This window comes from Oxyura jamaicensis, chromosome 20 (genome assembly GCF_011077185.1).
Source record: "Oxyura jamaicensis isolate SHBP4307 breed ruddy duck chromosome 20, BPBGC_Ojam_1.0, whole genome shotgun sequence".
In the NCBI taxonomy this organism is placed as follows: domain Eukaryota; kingdom Metazoa; phylum Chordata; class Aves; order Anseriformes; family Anatidae; genus Oxyura; species Oxyura jamaicensis.
Window position 1 is genome coordinate 12,231,371 of NC_048912.1, and position 25,805 is coordinate 12,257,175.

General features: G+C 43.7%; 1 protein-coding gene across 3 annotated transcripts in view; it reads left to right on the forward strand.

Annotated features, from left to right (window-relative positions):
* The window catches only part of CDH4 (cadherin 4), a 454,811-nt gene that overhangs the window by 420,711 nt on the left and 8,295 nt on the right, over positions 1-25,805 (forward strand). For all 3 annotated transcript variants that reach the window (XM_035344248.1, XM_035344249.1, XM_035344250.1), the window contains 5 exons: positions 10,834-11,019; positions 15,627-15,880; positions 18,787-18,929; positions 22,513-22,746; positions 23,823-24,056. In XM_035344248.1, the coding sequence (XP_035200139.1) occupies positions 10,834-11,019; positions 15,627-15,880; positions 18,787-18,929; positions 22,513-22,746; positions 23,823-24,056 (1,051 nt within the window). The remainder of the gene's footprint in view (positions 1-10,833; positions 11,020-15,626; positions 15,881-18,786; positions 18,930-22,512; positions 22,747-23,822; positions 24,057-25,805) is intronic.

Here is a 25,805-nt window from a genome sequence, read left to right on the forward strand (position 1 = left end):
GTTCAAGGCTCTGTTTAGCCTGATTCTGTCCTGAATCTGACTGAAATCAGATAGAGTCTTCCTTGTAAATGGGTCAGTCACAAAGAGAAAAACATCCGATGTAATCTTAAGATTGAAAAAAAAAATGACAGAAAGAAAGAAAAAGGAGAAAAAAAAAAAAAAAAAAAAAAGAATATAATTTTATTTCTCTTCATTGATACCTGCCTGGTGGTTAAAAGAAGGATTAAAATGAGGTCATTAAACTTTCCTTGGAGACAAGCCCCAGACCTCGGTGGTAATATGATTAATCAAATATAAAAGTGAAGCTACCCTGAATGAATAACTCATTTTTATAAAATATCTAATTACTGAAATGTCGTCTGCTGCAGAAAAAGAAGGGGGGGAAATTAATTGCAATAACAATTCAAGAAGATAAAGTTTTTCTGAATTAGGTCTACACAAGAAGCTAAATTGAGTTGATTAAGTAATTTTGGTTTCAGGAACACCCTTGATGGAAGTTAGTAGTAATGAATTTTTCAGACCTTGGAGTTTAAATTGCCAACGACCAGTGAGTTAAAAAATGGGGACGATAGTTTCATTACAGATTTCAATTTTCTGTCAAAAAAAAAAAAAAAAAAAAAAAGGAATATTAAAAAAACGCTCTATTGGTCTCTCTCAAATTGGACACATGTACTGCTTGGTGTAAAATCAAGAATAATGCCACCTCCGCTCTCTGTAGAAGAGTGCACAATCTCAGCCAATTACAGCCACAGCAGCACCCAGGGGGCAGAGCCCACGGCGCTGCTCATTTTTTGCTCCCAAGCACGTAAGTGGTCAAAATCCAGAAATTACGGCACAGCCTCTGTGCCTGCATACCTCGTAAATATATTCCCACCTGTAATATATGGCTCTGCACTCTCCTTTCATTGTGGTTCTTGTAGGAAGCTGTTGTTAATGGGATGAGCAGCACGTGCATATCCATCAGCAGCAGCGTAGTAATATGTAATAATTTGTTTGGACGTTTGAGCCTCCTGCCTGCTGTTTTGCTGCTTCATACGGTCAGGTTAATATTGTCAAAACACAAGCAAGAGCTGTGTGCTGGCAACAGCACCCCCAACCATGCAGTGTGACAGCACACATCAGCTCTCCCTTGCCATCACCCATCTGCCATGAGCCCCTTCATTTGCCACACCTGGCAGAGCTGTATCTCCTGGCAGGGTGTCTCATTCAGCAGTGGCTTCTGTCCTCCTTCTCCTTCCCTATTTAATGTGTACAGGGTCTGGAGCGGAAAGGTATAGAATGCACCCTCAGCCCGTGTCTCTTGTAGCAGGAGTTACGTGCATGACACAATCTGCAGGGTCAAGTGACATCTCTGCAGAAAATCACCCACCCTTCCTGCTCTGTGCCATGCCATGCTGGAAATCCCTGTGTTCTCCCCTCCCTGGTAGGTACACGTTGATTAGAGACCGTTCCCGTGTATCAGTCAAGCTAAAACTTCAAGGAGAAAATCAGACATTAATGCTCCCATATCTACCCATACCAGCATTTTTTTTCCCTAAAATCTCTCTAATGTCTCTCTCAGATCGGAAGGATCTTTCATAGACTCTGTACCTCTTTCTGCCTTGGGATGAATACCCAAATCCTAATTCTCCTTCCGAGCCCAGCCCTGGAATTGGAGGGCACAATATCAGCTGCCCAAGTGCAGCCAGCCAGCACCCAGGGGTCCTGGTCAGGCAGGATGTGCAGCCAGCCCTGTCAGGTACACCTCTGTCTGCCAGGTGTCCCAGGCAAATACCCGTTGGAAGTGGATTATTTCATTATCTTAAAAGTACACACCGTGGCAGGCACTGATGCAGGTCTGAGAAATTTGAACGCATTTTGTAACTCCGTCATTGCGAGGAGCTGAAATACATCCCCTTCTGGAGCTGGCTAACTTGTTTGGGTCGGCAGGTTTTTAATTCCTCAATATTCTGTTGCCTTAAAAACAGTTGCTTCCAAGGGGTGTCGTTTTAAGAGGATAAGTATCTGAAATTTCATTAAGCATGTTTTGGTTATGAAATCTTTAGTGACATATTTAAAAAAAAAAAAAAAAAAAAAAAGAGAGAGAGAGATTTAGCAAAGGATTTGGCAGTGCTGTGAGTTTTCTCTTATCAAATATTTCTAACTGTCCAGGATGCCTTAACACTTTCCAGCCATAGAAGAAAGGGTCAGAACACAGACTGCAGCGAGAATTAAAAACAGAGAGGAAGTTTGAAAGATTTCATGCAGTTTTTTTGAGCATCATGGAGTTTTTCAAACTGTGCCTGCTTTGTGCGGGAACGTTTTAATTGCCAAAAAAATAACAGAGAAGAAATAATGTTTTCCTTCCTAATTTTACAAGGACCCACCATCCTCCCATTTTTCACTGCTTTACTTTTCTCTGTTACACACACTTTGACTTCCCCGTACTGAACAGCTCTCCTCTCTTTTCCAGCGAGAAGTCTCTTTCTCGTGGCAAGTCTGATGAATTACACAGCATTTAATTTAGTCTTCATTCTGTGCTCTGAATTACTTTAAGCAGGCAGGCATGCATTTTTCTGTTGTTTCTGCCTGATTTTAGCGACTCCAGGGCTGTGCTGGTGCTGCAACTGTCTGCTCTTGTCTGCAAACTGTGGGGACCCTTCAGCAACCCCTGCAGCGCAGAGGCGGTGCATTTCGGGGTGTGCTCCCACCTCCTGCCTTCCAGACCACGGGGCTGACCAGAGCATGGAGCATCCTCCACTCCTGGCCACCTTTCCCTAGAAAGCACAGCACAGGGGTGCAGATGAGGGACCCACAAATCTCCCTGCGAGCAGAAGCTCTTGGCCCCACCGATGGGCTGTGCCTTTACATTTTACTCAGTGGTAATAAAATAAAGACCATCGTAACATCAGCTCAGGAAGTCATGACTTTAAGCCACAGTACCAAACCCACGCCTCCATGCCTTTCTCCCACAAGGATGCTGTCCGTGTCTGATCAGGAACCTTGTTTATGACCAGCCCTTGTGGGTTTTGCAGCACCTGATTGTGGAGTTCAACTCTAGTCATTAAAAAGTAAAAAAAAAAAAAAAAAAAAAAAAAAAAATCCTTGATATGCTAATTCTGAGACTAATCTGGAAACAACAGAGATTTGAATTGTAACGCGGATAAGGTTTGAGCTGAAGTCATCATGCAGTCTGGCTGAGCTGTGCTACGCAGGAAACTTGTTAAAAATCTCAATACCAGGATTATGGTGTGCATAAAAAATTCAGTTTCAGTACTCTTAAAACTCTCTCTCTCCCACATATCCAGCTTCAGATCCCAAAGGCACAAGAGCAGCTTTTACACACCCTAAAATTTGGAAAAAAAAATTAATTAAATTTAAAAAATTAAATTAAAAACTCATTATTTTATTATGAAGTGGGCAGTTAATAAGAAAATCCTAAACCAGATTTATCAGCTAAAGGCTCTTCTTTATGAAACTTCATTATAGGGGCCTGAATTGAAACATGCTCTTCTATACACATTTCACCAAAAAAATACAGGTCAGGCTTGTGAAGTACATTTTGCTCACTTAGAAGCTTAATGCTGTCACGCCATTTTTGTCAGTCTGGCTCACATGTAAATTGGGAAAAATGCATTTTCAAGGTTTTGTTCAAAACAGTGCAGTTATTTTCTGCTTTGGGCTTTGAAGAAAGAGAAAGACATTTGAGACCTGACATTCCAACAGATTAAATAATTTCACCTGCTTTTAAGGAAATTTTTTATTTTACAGAACTTACACAGGCAGGAAATTTGGACACAAATGGCCACAAGGTCACTTCAGAAGTGTTCGTAGTTACATGCCTAACTGCGAGCACAGGGAATTGAGCACGCTGGCTACTCCTGTATGGCTGCAAGTCTCTTCTCATACATATGAAGTATGTTCAGGTTCCTCCGTTGAAGCCAACACATTGCAGAGCCTGGGGAAGAACGGTGCTGGTTATCCAGCTCATCCCCCACAGGGTGCCCACCATGCACAGGGTTCACTGCCAGCCCTCCTGTCTTGAAGCTTCTCCAAAGCTCAGCAGGTATCACAGAGCTAGGACGCAACACAAAGGGGAGACCAAAAGACTGATCTGGGCTGACCGAATGGACTTGTCAAGTAGCACATGAATTCATGATGTTCTCACGATCCCGACCCAACCCAGACGCTCCAGCACCAGTTTTATGCCCACAAGACACAGGCAACTCACATAACCTGTAGTGCTGCTGCTAAAGGGAAGCATAGGGCTGTCAGCTGTTGTCAAGCACTGATGCATCTGTGCAAAAATGTTTTATTATATAAATGTACGCATTTTTTAAGAATGCGCCTGTTGTAGGCAGTTCCAGCTGTTTTAAAATCTATGCCTTTATTTAAAAGATAGCATTGCTAATTACACCTGACAATCAAATAGTCTGCAGAAAGGTATCAGCTACCTTTTCTTACTGTTCATTCTTCAGGCAAGAAACAAAAGTATGTTAGGCAAGAAAGCAAATTAAATGTTCAAAGGATTCTTGTCTAAAACTTGAAAATAAAAGGCTGTGCTATCAGATCAGAATTTTAACATATACTGTTTCCATTGGCTCCTGAGATGATAAAATCTTTTATGGTTGAGTATAACCATTGTTAAAGGTCACTGTTGCAAAGGCTACATCATTTAGATGAGTTGAGATCCCATTTTGGATAAATTCACAATTTTTCTTCCTAACAAGGAGATAGTATCAGGATTTGAATGTACAAGAGTGCTGGGTTACAGATTAAAGGCTTTTGTGTTCTGGAAACCACACTATGCCAGATTTCATGAGTTTCAGTGAGACATGCAAGTCCCCAAAGTCAAGTAGGTTGATTAAAGTGGTTCTTTATAGCCTTTGAAATACAGATAAAGTACAACTTTCCTACACGGGGTTAATGTACTTTTTTTTTTTTTTCCTTGACAAGGCTATATGCCTTTCCAAGGACTTAATTTTAATCTCCTTTTAAACCTTTCATAAGAATGTTGTAAAAAGCTCCTTTGTATTGTAATGCATTTTTATAAAATATCTAAATTTCTGTGCAAACTTCGAGCCTCATTCCGTAAGATATATTTATCTGGAAATGGCTATCTTGCAGCAGAGTAGTGTCTTGTGTCATCATTTCTCTGGCATCTTTTCAGACTGTCACGAGAATTTAACATCTGATAATGAAGAAAATTAGTGCTCATTGTCAGACATGAACTTTTTTTTTTTTAATATCCTTTTACTATTGCGTGCTCTTGTCTCTGAACTCCTGGCATGTACTCGAAGAGTCTTTGAACCAAGGTGAATGCTAGACCTGCACGTTCCTTCCTCATGCCAGAGATGCTGAAATGAGAGGGTTTTCATCTGCTGCTTCTGAAAGAAAGGATATTGCTTTCTTCTCCTCTGTTACTGCATTGTCTTCATATTCAAAGAGTAAATCTTGTAATTTAATTCAAAACTAGTCATTACTCATGATTTTGAAAAAATAACGCCTGTAAAGAAAAAGCCTAAAGCCAATGGTTGCTGTCAGCTGCAGGCACAAGGTGGATGCTGTCTGCACCCCATCATAGGATCACATTAGAAGTGTGAAAGTTTAGGGCTCACTTTTGTGTTTCTAACTCCTTTTGTTCTTCTTTTTTAAGATCTGTCATCCAGTGTTCTTGTAGAACCTTTCGGTAAGCAAGCCTGGCCCTGCCACGCCATGTGTAGAACCTTGCCCCCAGGTTAGAGAGCTCCTTTGCAGGCATGGGGGGCATTTTAGTGGCAGGAACTGCTGAAGACGAAGGCAGAACTTCCAAACGTTGGTGAGCTGGTTGTCATGCCCTCGGCTGGATGAGGCTGACTCTTGCCAGACCACGACAAGCCAGTGCCTACAGCCTCTGCAGTTCATTTCTGATTGAGCTCTGTGACAGCTGGGCTTTATACCAGTGGAGCAAAACTGCGAGCTGGCAGGAGTGCATTGGGCTTTATAGATAATGTTTGGGGAAACATTTGCCACATGGCATATCACTGGTCTGAAGTTATCTATGTGTGCGTGGATTGACTGTGGAGTAGACCCAAATGAGCATGGAGTTTAACCAGGGATGTTGCAGTGCAGGGTCTGCTGTGGGCATGAACCTGAAAAGATCAATGGCAAACACCGGCTTGCTGCCTCTGAAATGCAGAGCTGGGCACACTGGGCTGCTTCAGAAAACCCAGACTTCAGTACTTAGAAGATGATCATCATTCAGGAGCACACAAGAGTAATTCTTTAATGGAATGTGATTAAGAAATTCACATTTCAAAATCAATTTTCATGCAAAGTATGGTTGACTGTATGTATCAGATCAATTTTTCAGAATACAGAGTTTCAAGTGCATTTGTTGTCTCTGGTGCACCATGGTCAAGGTGGAGCAAGAACCTGGAGTTCGGTATATTGCTGTCACAGAAACTGATAGCCCAATGCGACTGTGCAGCGTAGATTGGGCAGGATAACTTGCAGACCTAGTACAGTCATCCATACAGCAAACAATATTGGAAATTAAAGGTCAGAGAATTGATAGCTAGGCTTAAGAAAACAGCAATTAGGCATCTAGGAAGAAAAGCTAAATTACCAGTAGTAGGAGTAGGAAAAGAAAAAAAAAAAAAAAAAAAGAAAAAAGGATTATTGATCTAAATATCAAGTTGGCAGATACACAGAGTACAATCTAGAGGTTTTTTACACCTCTGGGCTTATTCAACCCCCACAATAAAAAATGCAGGCCTATAAAGATGGAATAAGAAGCAATCAATTAGGTTGGCATTTGCTTGTTTCCGTGCTGCAGCTGGGCAGGCACATCACAATTAATGATTTATTAGGAGATTTTTGCCTTTTTTTCCATTTTACACAGATTGCTGCAACCAGACTGCAGTGGCTTATTAATTTGCGTGCTATTCAAGCGTCTTTGTTAAATATCATGTGGAAAAGGTAAACATTTGGCTCACACGCCAACACTTCAATGGGAGTATGTCACAGTTTATGGAGGCAAATGCAGCCTGGCATGCAGCTCTGGGCGCTGGGTTCCCCAGCTGCACCTTGTGAAGGTCCCTCAGGTCCTCAGGGCTTGCTGTGTTATGGGGTGGCCCAGCAGCAGAAGGCTGTGAGAGAGGGATACCCCATGCCACATGCCCAACGTGTGCTTGTGCCCTCTCCTTTGGGCTTCTCTCTACCTAGAGGACCCAGAGAGAAGTAATACTTTGTGGTAATTATAGCTGTCCAGGGAAGGACTCTGAATCTTAGATGAGAATGAAGATGCCCTTATTCTTCTAAGTGAACCCATAGCTATAGGTGACAAAACACTCTATGCTTCTACACGATCCAGATTTCATAATCTGCTTCTGCCTACAACAAATTTTGTGTCGTCATTAGCAAACGCAACAAAAATCTTTTTTGCAGCTGCTCATATGGACAAGTCAGTGCTTTCACAGCTCTTTATCAAAAACACCTAGGAAAAAGTATGAACACTGGAAAAAAAAGGAACTCCCTTTAGAAGAAAGCCTGAATAATTATCTCTGTATTCGTCCATCTCAATTCAACACCTTCCTAGGAGTGGCTGCAGTGAGCTAATTGGTTTTACTCTGCTGTGCATGGCTTCACAGCCCAGGCTCCAGATTTATAGCACGAAGTCAAGTCACTGTGTGAATTCATCATTTGTCCCCCCACATCAATCCCTGTCTCTTCCTGAGTGATACTGGTCTGCATGTTTATATGCTGTCAAACACCTTGTGAGACAAAAGACAACCTCAGGAATTAAACAATTTTAGTAGAATCTGATGCAACCAGAATATCAGAATGAATTATTACCTTTTCAGCAAGACATGAGTTCAGACAGGCCAGCTCTAGAGGAATGAGAGAAAGACTTATGCCAGCACATGCTTTTATTGTAAAAGGGAGAAAAAGACACTACAGAATTTAAGAGTTTAAAAGCATACCAAGTTCAGAACAAATTCTTATCTCAGAAGGGAAACAGAGTGTGTAACAATCAGCCATAGAAATCCTTGTGAATAGTCTTAAAAAAAGCACTCTGGAAATTAAGGACTTCAAATGCAACAATTGAAAGTGAAGCCAAATGAATTACAGGGGAATATGAGTAAATGCTACAAGTATAGGTCAAGTGGTGTTTTATCAATCTTGTGTTTACTCCAGCAGCTCCTGCATTGCCCATTGTTTTACCTTGTTTGAACAGATATGCTTCTCTTTATTTAAAATCAATTGTAATCTTATGAAAGAAAACTTACAGCAGAGGGAATGCTGTAAAGCAGCACAGTGAAAGATGGCATTGTTCATTATCCTAAATTACTCCAGGGTAGGGAGGGAATGATATTAAAGAAGTGTGGGTAGCTCTGAGCTGCCATCCTTCCTTTAGCAAATGTAATTTAATGCCATTACTTAATTTTATTAACGGTAAAGACAATTGTGGACAACGCATGTTACAGCATTTACTTACACTAATGATAGTGAGGGAGTGTTAGCAGGAGGAAAGATGGGCTACGTTTTCGGATTCCCAGTAGCTGCTGATCCAAAGATGATTAAAAGTTGTTCTTTGTGGTGCATCTCTCCACAATTTGCTTCTTGACCTGCATAGCTTTGGATGGGTCTTTTGATTCTAGAGTAGGTATTGTCATCAGAAAAATATTCGGCTTTATGAGCATAATAGACAATATTTACCCTTAGCGCTGAATAGAACTAAAAGAACTAACTAATGCCTAGTAGGCATTACAACTGGATCAGCTCCTGGATTCCTCAGTATATGCAGAGCATTTTGATCTTTACACTAATAGGAAAGCATTGCAGAGGACTGTGATCTTCCTCTAGGCTTTATATTGAGATGTTCTTGTGTACTTTTTTTTTTTTGTAAGTCCTATATTTAAAATATGTCTTTACTATACTGCTACAGGCCAAAAACACGTGTTGTGATGGCTTTTACAAAAAGCTGCTGTAAAATCTGGTGGCAATTCTGTGGTATTTTTCCAGGTGACCCGAACTCATTGGCGACACCTGTATTATGATCTACTACAGGTGTTCAGCAGCCTGCAAGTCTGGTCCTCTTACATGTCTTAGATAGAGCTTTTAGCTTGCTCTTAATGAATTAATCCTCTTTGGTTCTGCAAGGCTTAAGCCTGGTAGTGGTGGACAAAGAACTGTGGGCCAAGGTCAGAGATTTGAGATAGATGCACAGAGTGCTAAAATCCTTTGAAATTAGAATAAATATCATACCTTGATGTTAGCAGTGCTGTCATCTCCTAGAAGAGACTTGAGGCTCATCAGCTTGTCGTTGCTGGCATGCGGTACAACATAAACTTCACATAATAGGCAATAACTAGTGTGGATTTAGTAAGAGACAATCCTACTTAACTAATCTCCTTGAGTTCTGTTGAGCAGGATTCAGTAGAAAAAATGGTAATAGGAGTGTACATCTGACATAATCTAATGGATTTTTCAAAAGGCTTTTGATAAATTTCCATATAAATTTTCCCCTGCTTAAGCTGTGTGCCACAGAGAAATTGGGCAAGAGAATGGGTAAAGAACCAGTGAAATCATGGGAAATAAAGAGGCAAGAAGAACTGTAGCATGTGCTGGAACTAGAATTATCTCGCAGCTTCCCACTGTTCTTCCCCACCACTCAGCATGGCTGGAAAGAGATGCCATCTGCATTCGCTAACAAAAACTTGTTTAGGACAGGTGCATACCAGAAAAGAGGGCAAAATGCCATTCAAGATACCACTAAAGGGCAAATTTAAATCTACATTAACATAGGGCAGATTGAATATTTTTCCTGGCAGAAGTGCAATAATGTATACTAAATATAAGCACACATAGCTGAAGGACTCCAAAGGATGGGTATGGGTTAGTACTGGAAAGGGACTCTTGTGCTAACAAAGGAATGATTTATTATCATTTACATAACCTGGCATTTGTGTGCACCAAAGGCCAGATTTTCAAAATGCTCTGCTCCTGCAGTTTGGGGCCAGGCTTTCAGTTGCAGACTCAGAGCCAGCCGCTCCCATCATTTCCCCAGTGTTTAATTTGCCATATGTCAATCAGAGTGTTGATTTGCAAGTGCTGATAATAGGCAATGTTGAGGAATGAGCACATTTGAAAATTTGGGAATGTGTCTTACTGGCAGCTTCTGAGCCCCAAACACTGGAAGTATTTGCAGAGCAGGATCCCTGATCAACCATATGATAAATCAAGGACTGGAAAGCAGAAAAGAATGCAGCTAATGCATCAGGATATGCCTGAGCTGGACATGCTCCATGAAAATCAGTGCTAAATGAGAGAATTAAGCACCAGGAAAGGCTGTGGCAAAATCACAAGAAACACTTCAAATAATGAGACAAAAATCAAATCAAGTGCAAGAAAGAAAGAAAATGAAATAAAATCGCTGAAGAAGCAAATGCCATGACGGGAATCTGAGTGAGGCAAAATACCTTGTTTTAAAAGGACATAGTCATCGTGGAAACAGCACATTTTAGTCTGCCATTTTACCCTCTATTGAGAATTAACTCTCCAATTGCTGTAAATGAATGACAGTGTGGGAACATTTTTGTTTTGCTTCAAGAATTTGCTAAAATGTGGGCAGTGGCTGGGTGATAGCGGGTTTGTTCTACTTTGTGCTAAAAAGTGAGGCTAGAATTAAAAAGGTTTGGGAAAATATTCAAAGAAAAACAATATGCAAAGCAGAGGTGAGAAAGGGACACGTTGCTCACTGTGGTCCTTTTCATGGGACTGATGTCCTTGTTGGTGTGCTGGTTAAGGGGATGTAGCCACGAGGACTGACAGAAGGGTCCCACCGTGACTGCTCCTATCTTTTATTTCCAGTATTCAGGGGAAGTTCCTGAGAACAGAGTGGAGGTTGTGGTTGCAAATTTGACGGTGATGGACCGGGACCAGCCTCACTCCCCCAACTGGAATGCCATCTACCGCATCATCAGCGGGGACCCCTCTGGGCACTTCACCATCCGGACAGACCCTGTCACCAATGAAGGCATGGTAACCGTTGTGAAGGTAAGTGGAAAGCCAAAGCAAAGACACATTTATCACCCTTTAAGCTCACTAAGGCCAAAAGGACTGCCAGAGGCCTGCAGTTATTTCACGATTTCCCTACCTAGGAGCACGAGTGCTTCAAGCTGTTGTTCACCCGCTCCCTCTGTGCAGGTGTCCTGAATTCTTTTGCTTTGAGCTATGCCAATGATTCTGGGTTTCTCCCTCCATAAGCCTTCATAAACTCTCACATGCCAAAGGCAGCTGCCAGCATCAGAGCCTGACCTGCTCCTTTTTGAGCTCTGGAAGTGGGACTGGTGCCTGGGCTGTCCAGTCCTGCCCTGCTTGGCAGTTTGGGGCAGAAGCTGTGATTCTCCTTTCTGAGCCAGAAATTTTCCAGCTACCTGTGAAGCACTGGGTAGCACTTCACTGCAGGGGATCGGCCAACTGATCTGTGGGGAGTACAGAAGGCATTTCAGGAGAAGAGAATTTCTTATTAACAGAAGGGAAGGAGAGAGAAGATTTTCCTCTGAGCCATTCAGAAAAGAAATAAAAAAATAAAAATATATATGCTGGAGAAATGTTCCTTCCCTAGTATCAAGCAATAAACACACAGTGTGGACCACATCCTCAGTGAAGGCTGCTCCACATGTCAGATCATCAGAGGATCTTGTCCAAAGGCCCTGAGAAATAGGACTGTAAATATTCATTACCCTTTCTTTCCTCCATCCATTTCCTTCCACTTTAGGAGATCACAGACCCTCCAGGTATTTCCACAAGTATCAAATTCTGTTTCTTTTCTTGCCTCCAGAGAACATGCCTTTATCATCATTTGAGAGTTTGCTCCCCACTCGGTTACTGAGACCAGCAGCCCAGGCAATGAATGCTTCTGCAGTAATTACACACAGTCAGAAACTAACCAGGTTCATTCAGCGTTCCCTGAATCTCTTCCCAGATAAGATGCCTATGGATGCTCCCACTGACTACGAAGAAAGTGAAGGCATCACGAGTAGGCTGCTGTGATCAGCAGGGCCTTGCACTGCAAGCGCCGTGCGCTGCTCCTGAGATGGATAATACATACTGGGATGGACAAAGGCTGCATCTTCTGACAAGCCTGGCCTTATCTAACAGGAAGTTGTAATCAACTACTTAGGATGGAACACTGATGTTCAGTGAGCATCCTGATCAAGGAATACCTCCCTGTTGAAAAAAAGAGCCCCACTCCCTTGTGGCTAATAAGTTGCAGTCATTCTTACTCCTTACAGTTTGGGTATGAGAAAAAATGACACCAGGGAAATGCCAATGAGGTTACACTGGTGGGAAAGTGTGAGCTTCTGAGTTTGTCCTGCTCCCTGGCCCCTAGGCTATGTGTGTGTGTCTGCAGATGCCACTTCGCTAAAACTTTAAGGAAGACATCATCTTACCTGCTAGATGGTATTTCAGCAGGGTTCTTGTATTTATCACTCTGTATTGCTCTGTAATGACATTTGACAGCCTTATCTGATGCAGCGTTACAAAACATCTTCAGGCCTAGCAGCATTTCTGGACATGCATGTGTATGGATGCATTTATGCATCTAAGTATGCACATATCCATATGTATGTATTTGCTGCTTAAACAGAAAACATTCAACAAAGTAAAATGGAACAATTTAACTTTTGTTGACATCAGCAGTCAGTCTGAAATCAAAATGCCAACACTATGACTGAAAGCAGGGGAGGACTCCTTAGACTTAATCTAGTAAAGTGTCACAACTGTAGTTTAAAGCCACATCAAAGTGAAGAACAGGGGATTTACAAGATCATCGCTGCCACACAAGAACTTTTGCATAATGAAGCGTCCCTTATTCAGAACTTGCAAGCAAAAAGCAGGGCAGATTTGTCAAGGCACCACTGATGCTGGTGTTGACTTTCCACTGCTGTGTAACCCACAGTGATCACAATGCAAAGAACCACCCGAAAATCCCATCTTGTCAAGCTGAGCTCAGAGCTTGAAATTGCATTGAATGTCTTCACTGTATAACCTCACCTTATCCCCCTGGCTGCCCAGAGTTTCTTCCCCTTATCAAACCAAGAGTTTTTTTGGTGTATTTTCAGCAAGGAGAATAAGTGAAAATGCTTGTGATTAAATTTTCATGGTGAAGAAGGGAAGACTCTTAGGATTCCCCCTTCTTCTCTGAAATATTTTGTTCTCCGTTAATAAGTGAATATGCTTAAAGGTTAGGGGAATGTATGCACACCAAACTGGGTGGCCAGCCAGAGCTTGTTCTTTGTGGCATGGGAGCAGTCTCTTGCTGTTTTGATCCCTTGTATAGGCTGAAAACACAGGTAATAACACAGTCCCCATGACTGCAAGCAAAATGGGTTGTGTTTAGGCTGCAGCAGTGGCAGACACAGTGCAGAGAAGGGCATGTTGTGGAGAAAAACACCCTTCCAGCAGCAGTTCGGGGCCAGAAATGCTTCCAGACCAACAAGCCCCTTGGAGTTCACACGATGCTCATGATGGCCGTTTTGCAGCTTCTCTTAGCAAAACCTCATCTGCTGCTCCAGTCCAAGCACCAAAAGCGTAGCATTTCCTTTTTCTGTTCATGCCTTTTCTAAACCATTTCAATATCTGTGCAAGACCCTAATCTTCAAAGAAAGCCTTGATCAAGGAGAGAGTAACTTCGCACACAGCTGAGACATCGCAGAGTCTGGAAACAATCTCCAAGAGCAGCAGTGGCTGCCCTGTGGCAGCCAGCTGAGTAAAATGTTATTATAAACTCTGCATGGATCAGAGCTGTGAATTTATAATGGAGATGCTTCCAAAGCTTCAGTTATTATTTGCTTCAACAATAACATAAGGCAAATTTGTTCCCTTTAGTTAAAAGTACCTTGAGTAAAGGAAGACACGTGGCAAGCCCTCGGCTTCACTCTGCTGCATCTGGATATGAGATGGGCGTGAAGGAGGGGAATTACAGGCAAATGTTGCAGAGAAAAGAAAAGATGTGAAACGGGACCCTGCTGGGTGCAGCAGGGAGGGAGGCACATAGGCTGTCCCGTGCAGACAAGTGTAAGACACAGTGCCACCATGGGCCGGCATGGGGTGCAGATGCCTCCATGACAGTCAGTGGGTGGGTGTTATGGGGTGAATCCAGTCCCTGTGCTGCGTTTCTGCATCCCTGGTTTTGGACTTCTCAGAAAAGAAGTAAAAGAGGCTGCTCAGATCAGCCCCTGGGTGCTGCCCAGCCCGCCCCAGCCGAACCCCTGCAGGGACTGGGTGCAGACTGTGGGCAGGGTTAGCAAACAGGCCAAAAAAAAAAAAAAAAAAGAAAAGAAAAAAGAAAGAATGGAGGAATATAAATTAGAGGCGCATGAAAGAAATTGAGGAAATGCATTAGTCAGATTGTTTCAAGGCTGTGAATAGTGTTGAAATGGGAACTTTTAGCATGCATCTTTTTTGAATGTGGTAGAAGTCCATGAATCAGTGCTGGTGGGTGTATTGGGAATCTTTATGCTTCCTTTTATTTATTAAATGTTGGCCCTGCCTGTCAGGAAACCATTTAGCAATAGTTGCATTTGCACTTCAATTGAATAGAGATTCCACTGTTTTACCTTTTGCCCCTGAAATTTGTTTCTCTTGTAGCCTCCTATGATTTGATTTCTCTCCTGACAATACTGTATTTTAAACAGAACAGGGAAGCCAGCTCCTGCTGATGTAAATCAGGATCGCTGTACCAAAGTCAGTGTAACTGTGGCGCTTTACACCAGTGAGGGTACGCCTTGCAGACTCAGCACTGAGGAGATGTTACGCTTCTAAATTTGTAAATTACAGCAAAGCATTTTTTAAGAAGCAGAGGTGTGATCCTGCATAACTCAAGCATCCCTGGCAGATGATTAGTGACTTCCCTCATAATAATTAGTGGGATGGGTTAGAAATTATTATTATACTGCAGTTCAGTCAGTTGTGCCAGCAAAAGCTTTTCACTCCTTCTGGCTCCTAAGGCACATCACCTTTATGTGCATTTTGAAGGAAATCTGTGGCCACCCAACAAGGGTGCAAGCCTGCAGGCAACCTCCAGAGATCACAAGGCAAAAGAACGAGAGGTCCCACTGGAGGGGCCACCTGAGCAGCAGGACCAGGCATGGTTCCTTACAGCTCAACAGTTGCTTATAATCTTACTGAAGAGGAAAAATGAAAAGCACTTAAGGCTCATGGGTCCACCGAGACTGTCCTGGCTACTTAGTCAGCAGCTTTAAGTGCTAACAGAACCGTTAAGTACTGGTCGGGTTGCTCTGACCAGGCTCTGCCTGTTGGTTTTATGGCAACCCTCGGTGGATTTGTTCATCCAGTGCTAAACTAGCACTGGCAGCTTCTGGTCTGGGAACCACGGAGCACTGGAGCAAAACACAAAGCAAATCCTCCCTGGTGTTTGCAATTTTTACTTTGTGGGTTTTTAACTATTTGGTCCCCCAAATACTGGAAGGCCAAATCCTCACTGGATTGAACCCGTTCAAAAGAACTGGGCTCAGAAGGAAATGAGATGAGGCAATGACTTTGATATCACCCGCCATCTAAATCTTGCAGCTTTCGGCCAGAAGGTAGAATTTGATCTCTGCTTGGCTCAATTCTTGCTTGTTTGATTGTTTTAGGCAGTCGATTACGAGATGAACAGAGCTTTCATGCTGACAGTGATGGTATCAAACCAAGCTCCCCTGGCTAGTGGAATCCAGATGTCCTTCCAGTCAACAGCAGGAGTCACCATTTCAGTTACAGACGTCAACGAAGCGCCGTATTTCCCAACGAACCACAAGCTAATCAGACTGGAGGAAGGGGTGCCCACAGGGACGGTCCTGACAACGTTTTCCGCTGTGGATCCCGATCGCTTCATGCAGCAAGCAGTAAGGTGGGAGACCAGGCAGCCACAGGAGTTCATGTACACGAGGGTGAATTTCAGCAGGAGCTGAAATCAAATTTGTGAACTAACTGATGTGGTATCAGTTAAATACCTGGAAGGTACTTGCCGCCCCAGTTGAGTGCTCACAGAACACCCCACAAACTGGTAAACACCCGATCCTCCCTCTAAGAGCCAGGCTCTGGTCCAGGAGGGCAGGCAGAATGGGATCCTGTGTTACCAGATGCCAAAGGGACAGTTCTCAGCTTCCCGTGAAACCAGTCACTAGCAGGGGTCCCCGTGCTGTGACAAAGACAGGGATTAGGGCTGCATTGTATTAAATGTTTTTTTCTCTGCCTTGTCATAAATTTGTTGACCTATGTTGATTTTGCACTTCATAAACACAATATGGGAAAAGACAGCTTTGTTATTTCTGTTTTACAGAGGGGAAACTGAGGCACAGAAGGGGCTAGGGCTAGATTTCCACATGCAATGACTGGGATTTTTCATTATGTCTGGTGTTGCTTATGGATGCTTTAGCTTCAGCCTGGCTTTAAAAGCACAGTGTGAGCATACTATGTTACCACAGCAGAGGCCTCTTAAACTTATGTCAGTTGTGACATTTTGTGTCAGGAAGAGTTTGAAATATTTCACTTGCCACAGCACTGTCTGGTCTAGAAAATGATTGTTTATTCACTGCTTCGTCTTGTTGTCTTTAGACAGGTATTGCGACTTCTAAGGAGAGAGACCCTCCTAACTAACAAGCCAGTTTTTCTTTTATTCTTGAAATATTGGCCTTTGAAGGGTCTTTATTTCCCTGATGCCTGTAGTAAGTCTGGTGCTTCACAGGAGAGAGCAGTTCGTTTCTGGCTGAATGCTCCCCTGATCGGTCTGTAACCCCAAACGTGGTGGTCGGTCTGTAACCCCAAACGAGCATCCACCATTTCAGGGGAGAGGACTGGCTCTGCTGAGCCCTTCCAGGGATCGCACAGTGCCTGTGCAGGCTCTTGTAAGACTTGCTGTAAATACGAACAGCAAATTACTTGAGCTGATCTTTCCTAAAGCTCCCAGGACACATGTTTTGTGAATCCGGGAGCGCTTTGTTTCCAAACAAAAGCACAGTCTCTCTTACCCTCTTTTCATCAGGGCAGCCTGATGCCAACGCTTTGCAAGAGGCAGCAGGATGCTGCTAGGAACCCGTAGCTACCCAAAGGTACTTTGTTTTTCCTTCGTCATTGGCACTGGTAAACTAGGAAAAAAAAGATACCCTAAAAGCTAAGCCTATGGATCCATGGTGAGCAGTTCTCAGAGAGCTGGTCCAGCTGTTATAGCCTTGCACACTGTTTTCAGAGCTGTGCTTTAAATAGTCTTTGATAAAGTAGAGTGTTTTCAAATACAAGGTAAGGAAGCAGGAGCATCTCCAGTAAGGCACAGCTTGGCATGGCCAATGTCACACCTCAAGTTATCCTCATTAGCCACAGATGCATTCACAAAGCCATCTTTGAAACTGGATCCCTGGTCATTTAGCAGTGAAAGGGCAAGAGACTTACAGCGATGATATTAAAAAGAAATGAAAACATCCCAAAGAGTCTAGCTCCATGAAATATAATTCTTTCCTTTGGCAGGGGCTTGTGCAGCTGTGCTGTTGCTTTCCTGCTCACATGGATTCACACAGCTCAAGTTTCACTTTGAGTTTCAGCTTCAAACGGCCCATTTCTGGAAATGGTTACTCACCAGCAGCTGGAGGTTCTCCTGCTTGCGTATCTAAAGACAAAAAAAAAAAAAAAAAAATTAATATCAAACTATCAGCAGGTCTGAGTTACTCATAAAATAAGCTCATCTTTTGTGTGCTTATTTCAGTGATTTATAGCATGGCCATTTATTACCTTCCAGTTGAACCACAGGTGATAAGTGTGCATCTCAACTCAAGCCTTATAAAACAGAGGTAGAAATCCAAAACAAGGAAGCAAATAGAAGCAATAAAGCAAACAAATGAGAAAGGTAAACAGAATATGTTGGTCCAGAAAGTAGCTTGTCTCTGTGGGCAAGAATCACCAACATCCTCTCCATTCCCTGGTCCCACAAAAGGCTTCTCTTTGTGCTTTTGGACTTTGTTGATCCTGAGATCACTGGTGTCAAATAAGGACTCTGTTTTCATGCGTCTATTCTTGCTCATAGCCCATGTCGCTGCCCATGGGGGGCACTCTTACTAATGTGTCCCTTGGCCCTTCCAGCCATCTCCTTGTTGCTGCTCTCTGCAGACCTCCCTTGTGCATAGCATCACCTCACCTCACCTCACCTGCTGTTTCAAAGCCATATAAAATATTTCAGGAGAGACTTCACCCTTTGGTCCATGCCTTAATAGAGCTGTGAGTTCCCATTATACTCCTGAGGATGTGATTCTGATACGAAGGAGTGGCGTGGCCAAAGCAATGTTTAACACATCTGAAAACTGCCGTTCTTCCCAAGTGGTATTTCCCAACCTGTTGTTTATTTGTGAGCGGCAGAAAACAGGAAAGTCTGTGGATTTAGAGCACAAGCTATTTTAGGAAGAGCAATATAAGAGAAAGAGCAGGAACCTGTCCTCTAACTCAGGCAAACATATGCAGTGGTCATTGCAGACCCCATTTCTTCTTGGCTGCAGAGTCCTCAGGCAACATCCACTCCCAGCTGGAGGAAGCTGGCGTGTAAGTGGCACTTAGCAGAAAGGAAAACCTTTAAAATGAAAGAAATAGAAAAATTGAATAATTGTAGAGGTCAAAAACCGGATACTCAATTAGCATTTTGTTTGTCAACAAAACCAGTTATCTAAAGGTCCTTTGAATCATGGGTCAAGAGTCCAGAAAAACCTTATTTCAAGCAATATTAAGGATATGTCAGTGAAAAGACTGCCATGTATTTATTTCCTTTCTCTGTAGATACTCTAAGCTGTCAGATCCTGCAAACTGGCTGAACATTAATGCCACAAATGGTCAGATCACTACCGCTGCTGTCCTTGATCGAGAGTCAGACTACATTAAGAATAATGTCTACGAGGCCACATTCTTGGCGGCTGACAACGGTGAGCCCAGGCTTCACATTGTTCATGCTTCAATAAGACTCTAATGTGATGCATTAAGAGAAATGATGCCCTGACAGAGTTGTCAGTATAAGTTATCTTTTTCCCAGGTTTTTATGGTCAAAAATGTGAAAGTGGGACGGGAAATTGCTGTAGTAAATTAAATGTGCACAGTATACAGAGAGTGTTATTAAGGGAAAGGGAGGGCAAATGGAAAATCGATTTGGGGAGTTCAGTGTAGTGGTGTAGCCTGAACTTAAAAAAATATCAAAGGGATGTGATCTCCAAGGGCTGTTGAACACACCGGTCCTGGTAATCGTCCCGAAGGCACTGATCAGAGCATTCAGGAAGCCTTCCATCGGGAAACCAGAAATAATTGCAGGGGATGGCAGGAGGGTATTAAAAATAAGCCAATCCATTGAAGTGCTGTGGCTTTCATGAAAGGTGTCTGTCTGTCATTAGAGCTAATCTCTCTGTCTGTTACCATTTCTGAAATGTCCAGCCATCATCAGAGCATCTGGATGCTGGTGTACTTTATTATCAAAATCACCGAGACCAATACAGATCTTCTCACGGAGAAGTCAAGGCTTGATTTTCTCTACTCATTAAAGATCACACAGCACTTTTGGCCAAATTAGCACTGTGAACCTCAGCACTGGCCTCACTCAAGGGCAAGCAGTCCACTGCTGCTGCAGCATCTTCCCTGGGCAAGCAGAAGGCCTTCTTACCCCTCTCCCACCCTCACCTTTACCCTCGGGGTCCTGGGTGCTCAAACTGAATCTGAGTCATGCTTCAGCAACAAAATTAGGTCTAGGTTTGGCTGTGGGCACTACCTAAGTGTGTTGTTCATACCCTGTAGGTGCTTTCAGGCTGTTTTCTGTGTTGGCTGTTGCCATCCCTCAGGCTAGTGGATTCTGTGTCTGCTATAAGTAGATATCGGGATGCTTTCAGGGCTAACAAAATCTTGGTTGTTTGGGATTTTCCAGCTTCATTGCATCCCGAGACACAGGGGCGAGGCAAAGTTATGGAAGAGTTTGGGTGCTGAGCAGCAGTACCAAGCAGCAAATTTTACTCCACCTTGGTGCCATCAGTGGTAGGGCTGGTGTGGTCCCATCCTAACCTTCCTCCCTGTGAAGGCAGATGGGGCAGTGAAATCCAAAATAGCCCCACGAGTTCTGGCAGCGTTTGTCTGCAAGATTCCCAGGACAAAATGAATCAAACAAGTTGGCTGAGGCTATACATAAAAGCAGTGGTAGAGCTTGAACCCATCAAACTAATCCTCAGCATCCGACCTTGCAAAGCAAGGGCACTTAGTACAAGGTGACGTGGAGTTAACCCCTTTCCCTGGATTTGGTGCTGATGCATCTCAGCATCAGCATCTCTACATCCATCATTCAGCAGCTCAGAAAGTGAGGACCTAGATAAATCTCTTATTCTGAAAAATTAATCTATCACTGGTATATTGCAGCTGTTAAAATGCACATAAAGCAACACCTTATTTAAAATTCTGTCTGGAGTGCTGAGGATAACAGCAAAAGTTTCATCTAGACTAATAAACTGTTTTCACATCTCTCCCAAGTTCCAGCTTCTCCGGCATCATGTACTCATCAAAGAAAGGCTTTGGTTTGGGTGTTTTGGTGGGGATTTTTCTTTCTTTCTTTCTTGCAGCAGCAGCATCTTGTTTCCTTAAGTTCTTTTTGCTGTTTGCAGTATGTGATAAATAAGCAGTTTAGCAAAATACTCCCTGGAATACAGCAGTTAAGTGTAGATGTAGCGGTGTGTTGTGGTGGTATGTTCCCTTTAAGAAAAAAAAAATACTCTCATTACTATTTCAATCTTAATTCCAGGCAATGAACCAGTTTCTTCACTGAAGCCAGTAGTGCTGTGCTAGTTTACACCTCTTGGGCATAAAGTCCAAGGATCCTTTGTAATACATCAGGACCTGCTCTGTCCACACCTTTGCTCTCTCGACATAAGACAGCTGAAATTATACAAAATGTTACATGGTTTGCAATTATTGGACATAAAAATTTTGCTTTTTTTAATTTTTATTTTTCACAAACCTGCCCCAGAACTGCACTCAGGAACACAAAGAACCAAAAATACCCAGAACAGAGCAATACCCAAATACCCACACAAAACTGCATTTGTGTGTGAAGAGATCGTAGGGTGTTTCAGCCACATCCAAGTTCGTGTCTCTCAGGACTGCTAGTTTGCGTACAACCTATCTCAGAAGCTGTGGGTGTGTGGGGGCCTTGCATTCATCCCAGAAGATACTCTCGGTAACATGAAAACAGCGCAATCACTTTTCTTGGTCCCAGAAGTCTCTTTTCTTGTTCAGCCCCGGTATCCTGGTGAGCTGTCTGTCTCTCCAGAAACTTTCAAGGCTGATCAAAGACATTGTTTTAGAGGGAGACCTACCCAGTGCTTACAAGATGAAAGGGTGAGATCAATGAGTGAAGAGCTAATGCAGGAATCATGAAAGAAGGATTTCCAGGGCTCCTTCCGAGTTTTCAAGGCTCCCTTAAAAAAAGGAAGCAGAAAGGAGAGGAATATAGGCAGGAAAGCCCACGGATGCAGAAGCAATGTTTGAAAGTCTAGTGAGGGGATGGTTTGTGTAGCTTTGTATCCAGCACTGGGAGGAAGAGCCAGAGTTGAAAATAAAACTTAAAAAAAGAATTGCTGAAGGAAAGCTGCCTGGGAAGGGAGGCAGTGGGCAAGCCTGAACCGAGCTGCTGGATGTATGCATGGGGAGAAAATATAAAAATACCACACCATTTCTGGAAAGGCTCTTCTTTCATGCCGGGGAGGGCATTACTTTGTGTAACTGGTCACCAGTCAGGCAAATGTGGCTCTTCACCAGCAAGAGGTTGGAGGACCACAACTGTTGTGCTGTGGCATCCCCGGTGGTTGGGACAAATGTAGAGAGGCTGAAGAACCCTACACTGGGATGTACTCTTGCTGCCATGGGTTAGTAGCAGCCCAGCATGTTTGGTGATGGTTGGCTCACTCTGTAGGCTTTGAGCAAGGACCTTTCACTACAGCTAGGACTGACCATGGGACGGGCTGTAGAGCTGGACTTCCTTTGAAGCAGTGTAGTAGTCTGCTAATCTACAAACTGGCTAGCCAGTGCCACAGTAAATGTTGACTAAAGGATTACACTATGTATTTTTTTCTTCCAAGCCCTCTTCTACCTCCTTTTAGCTATTTTTTCAGATTTTTTTTTCTTTTTCAGAGCAGCAGTTACCAAAATTTACACTAACAGTCTGGCGTCACCTCCTTGTATTTTTAGAATTTGACTAAAGACATTGCTGTAGGCTATAAATCTGCAGAGCTGAACCTCCACGTTCTGCTAGAGCAAAAAAACAGCACCATTAGGAGGCTTGGGGAAGTTTTAATAACGCCTCTTAAAGCAAGGGACCATGAAAGTGCAGCATGTCCCTAGTAAGGTCCAAGGAGGGAGGGAGAAAATCCTGATTTATCAAAACTGGAAGGCAGAGAGGGGGCTGGTCCGTGGTGTTGTTGTACCCGCTGCTTCCCAGGTGATGGTCATCGGTCGTTGTTCGGCTCTGCCTCTCCCGCTCAGGTATACCCCCAGCCAGCGGCACTGGCACTCTGCAGATCTACCTAATCGACATCAACGATAACGCTCCTGAGCTCCTGCCAAAGGAAGCACAGATCTGTGAAAAGCCAAACCTGAATGTCATCAACATAACAGCCGCAGATGCTGACATCGATCCAAACGTTGGGCCCTTTGTCTTCGAGCTGCCAAGTGTGCCATCTGCGGTGAGGAAGAACTGGACCATAACACGGCTGAATGGTAAATGGGGCAGGCAATCCTGAGGACATTTGGACTCTGATTTGCTAATGAGGCCACGTGTGGTTTCAAACTTCCAAACTTTCCTACTTTTTTATCTGATTTTTATTTTTTAAAGCACATTATAGCTGACATTATAGACAAGATAGTTAATCAGAAATGATTTGTATCAGACCTGCAGCATAACTCTAAGAGCCTTGGCACTTGGCTTTTTTTAATGCAGTTCATAATTATGAATGGTTATCAGTACTGAACAGAGTATAAATCATCCATAATGGCCAAGGGGAAAAAAGCTATTATCAGTCTTCCTTATGTTCCAGTGTAATTGTCATAAGCCACAATCAGGATCAATGTTCATTTCTCTGACCATAATTGCATAAAGGCAGCCTTTTAATTTACCATGGAACCAGGAGGGCTAGGTAAGTGTGAAGATTACCAGTATGTGAAGGATTTTTATATTGCAGCATGCAACCACAATTGGCCCTAATTGCTTCTCTGATTGGTAGTTTCAGCAGAGGATTGAAAACATCCTGGAGCCCGAGGGCTGGTTTAGTCTTCAGAGCTGCTCCCTCTCGCTGAGGTCTGACACCTTCTGCCAGGCTTGTGCCCTCACCGTTTGGGGCTGAGCCCCCAGCTCTGGTGCTGCAATGGGAGGGAACACGAGGAGGATTACATGGCTGAGCATGTCCTCGATGGGTTTGGGGTTTCCCAAAAGCCCCAGGGAGGGAGGGTGGGCGAGCAGAGAGCCTGCAGAGAGGCCAGGTGCAGCCCAGACCAGGGGACCACCACTCGTGCTTCATTTTTGGCATTTCCTCCCATTTTAAATGCATGCAGTTGGGTTTGCAAATGGCACCAAGGTATGTTAGTGTGGTGGTGGAGACACGCGTTATTTTACAAAGCACAGGCTGACTGCTGACCCGAGCGTTGGGGCAGACATCTGAAGCTGCCCAGCCCAGCTGTGGTATTGGCAGCCTCTTCTTCTCCGTAGACTGCTCCGACAGAGGAGCGCTGCCCGTGTGAGTACGGCTGCAGGGCTACCCCAGTGTCTGCCATCTGTCTGTCTGTCTCGGTTTCTCCAGGCGATTACGCCCAGCTCAGCTTACGAATCATGTACCTGGAAGCCGGTGTGTACGATGTGCCGATCATCGTGACGGACTCGGGAAACCCCCCCCTGTACAACACATCTGTGATCAAAGTGAAGGTGTGCCCGTGTGATGAGAACGGCGACTGCACCACCATCGGGGCAGTAGCTGCAGCGGGACTCGGCACAGGAGCCATCATTGCCATCCTGATCTGCATCATTATTTTACTAAGTAAGTGCCACAGGGGGTGACACTGCTGGGAAATGTCACATTTCCCATCCTGTTCCCCTTGGTCCCATTATATGCTTTATTTTTCACAAGCTCCATGAAAAGGGCAGAACTGTGAGCTCTGTGCTGTGGGTGGGGATTCATTTATCTGCATTCGAACCTCCTTCAGTGCAGTGTCAGCAAAGTGAAAGCCGGAGCATGGACTGCGTGTGCCAGACTTCTCTTTCTAGGACTTCCAGGAGCTTTACAAACATTCACTGCATCTGACAACATCCTGTAGGTAGTGAGTATGATGCGATTCTCCACGTTCTGCAGAAAAAAAGTTGAATGACTTGTCCCAAATCCTGTGGCAGAATGCCTCACAGCTCTTGGGGTGCTGCCTGTCCCTGTCTGGCTGTGGATTTACTGGTTCCCAGTTCCAGATGCACCACTTATGGGAGTCCACCTGGTCCCTGCCAGAGCCAGTGCACAGATGTGATTTTCCAGTTGTTCAATCCAAAGAGAAAAAAGAAGGGTAGTTATTCCCATTGCCTGTAAAATTGCAAGGATTTGGAGAATCAAGGTGGATTGTGTTTGCAGAGGAAGGATCTCCCTGGTTTGTGGGGAGCACTCAAGGGCTGGGGGTGCTGTAAGCCAAGGCACAGCCCTCCCGATTGCCCAGCAATGCTATTAGTCCCGGGCTTTCATGAGCATTGCCAATAGCCATGTGTGTGCACATTTAAAAATAAAAATGATATCATTATAACTTCAAGCAGGAGTTGGCACAGTAGGGATAGATAAAAATGAGCGCTGAAATGAACAATGAGGTAAATATTCATCAAGAAGCACAGGATGAAACCATGGGACTCCCATTAAAGCTAATGGGAGTTATGGTGTTAAATCACATTTAATTTTTACCCCCAATGTGTTTAAACAGAGAACAGACAGAGCAACGTATGCTACAAATGTCACCTAATGCAGATACGATATGGTACATTAAGAGAATGGGTCATCTCTGGGCAAACATCCGCCCTCCTGGGCCAGCGATGGAATACACAGCCATATCATTGATTTACCCTACCAGTCTGGAGAGGGAGCAGCAAAGCTGGTGCCTGTGGCTGTGCAGCCCCCCACTCTTCACCCAGCCCATCCGAGCAGGTGCAAACATCCCCGTGCACAGCTCTGATGCACACTTTCTGCCCTTCCTTGGACGTGGGGTCCGAGCAGCCAAACGTTTGAGGATGTCCCTTCACCATGCACGTTTGTTGTGAATGCAGGCACCTACAATTACACACCTTGAAAAAGTAGTGGCATTCATCAGTTCCCAACACATTTTCTACACCAGGGCATGCAGGCATGCTTCAGCCTATGCACTGATGCCTTGCAGGCTTCACCACCCCATGGAAGATCAGTTCCTAACTCTGAATTCATGGAGGATGAGGGCACGGGAAAAGTTTGCACCACAAGTCCCAGAGGCGATAAAACACAGGACTTCTTTTTGCTTCTCTCGTTTAAATCCAGTCCTAAAATATGATTTAAGCAGTTGAAAATCCTATTGACTGAAATTAACATCAGCTGAAGGACGTTTGATTTAAGAGATTCCTCTTTTCATTCGCAGATACATTATCCCTTTTTAAATTATGGGTTTTATTACAAAAGCTTATTTTTACATTCATTGTAATTCTAATTGACTTTTTTTTATCTTCAAGAGCTGCAAAGCACTGTATCAGTGATGAAAAATGTAATTTGCGATGAGCGGAGTTTTTCAGCTAC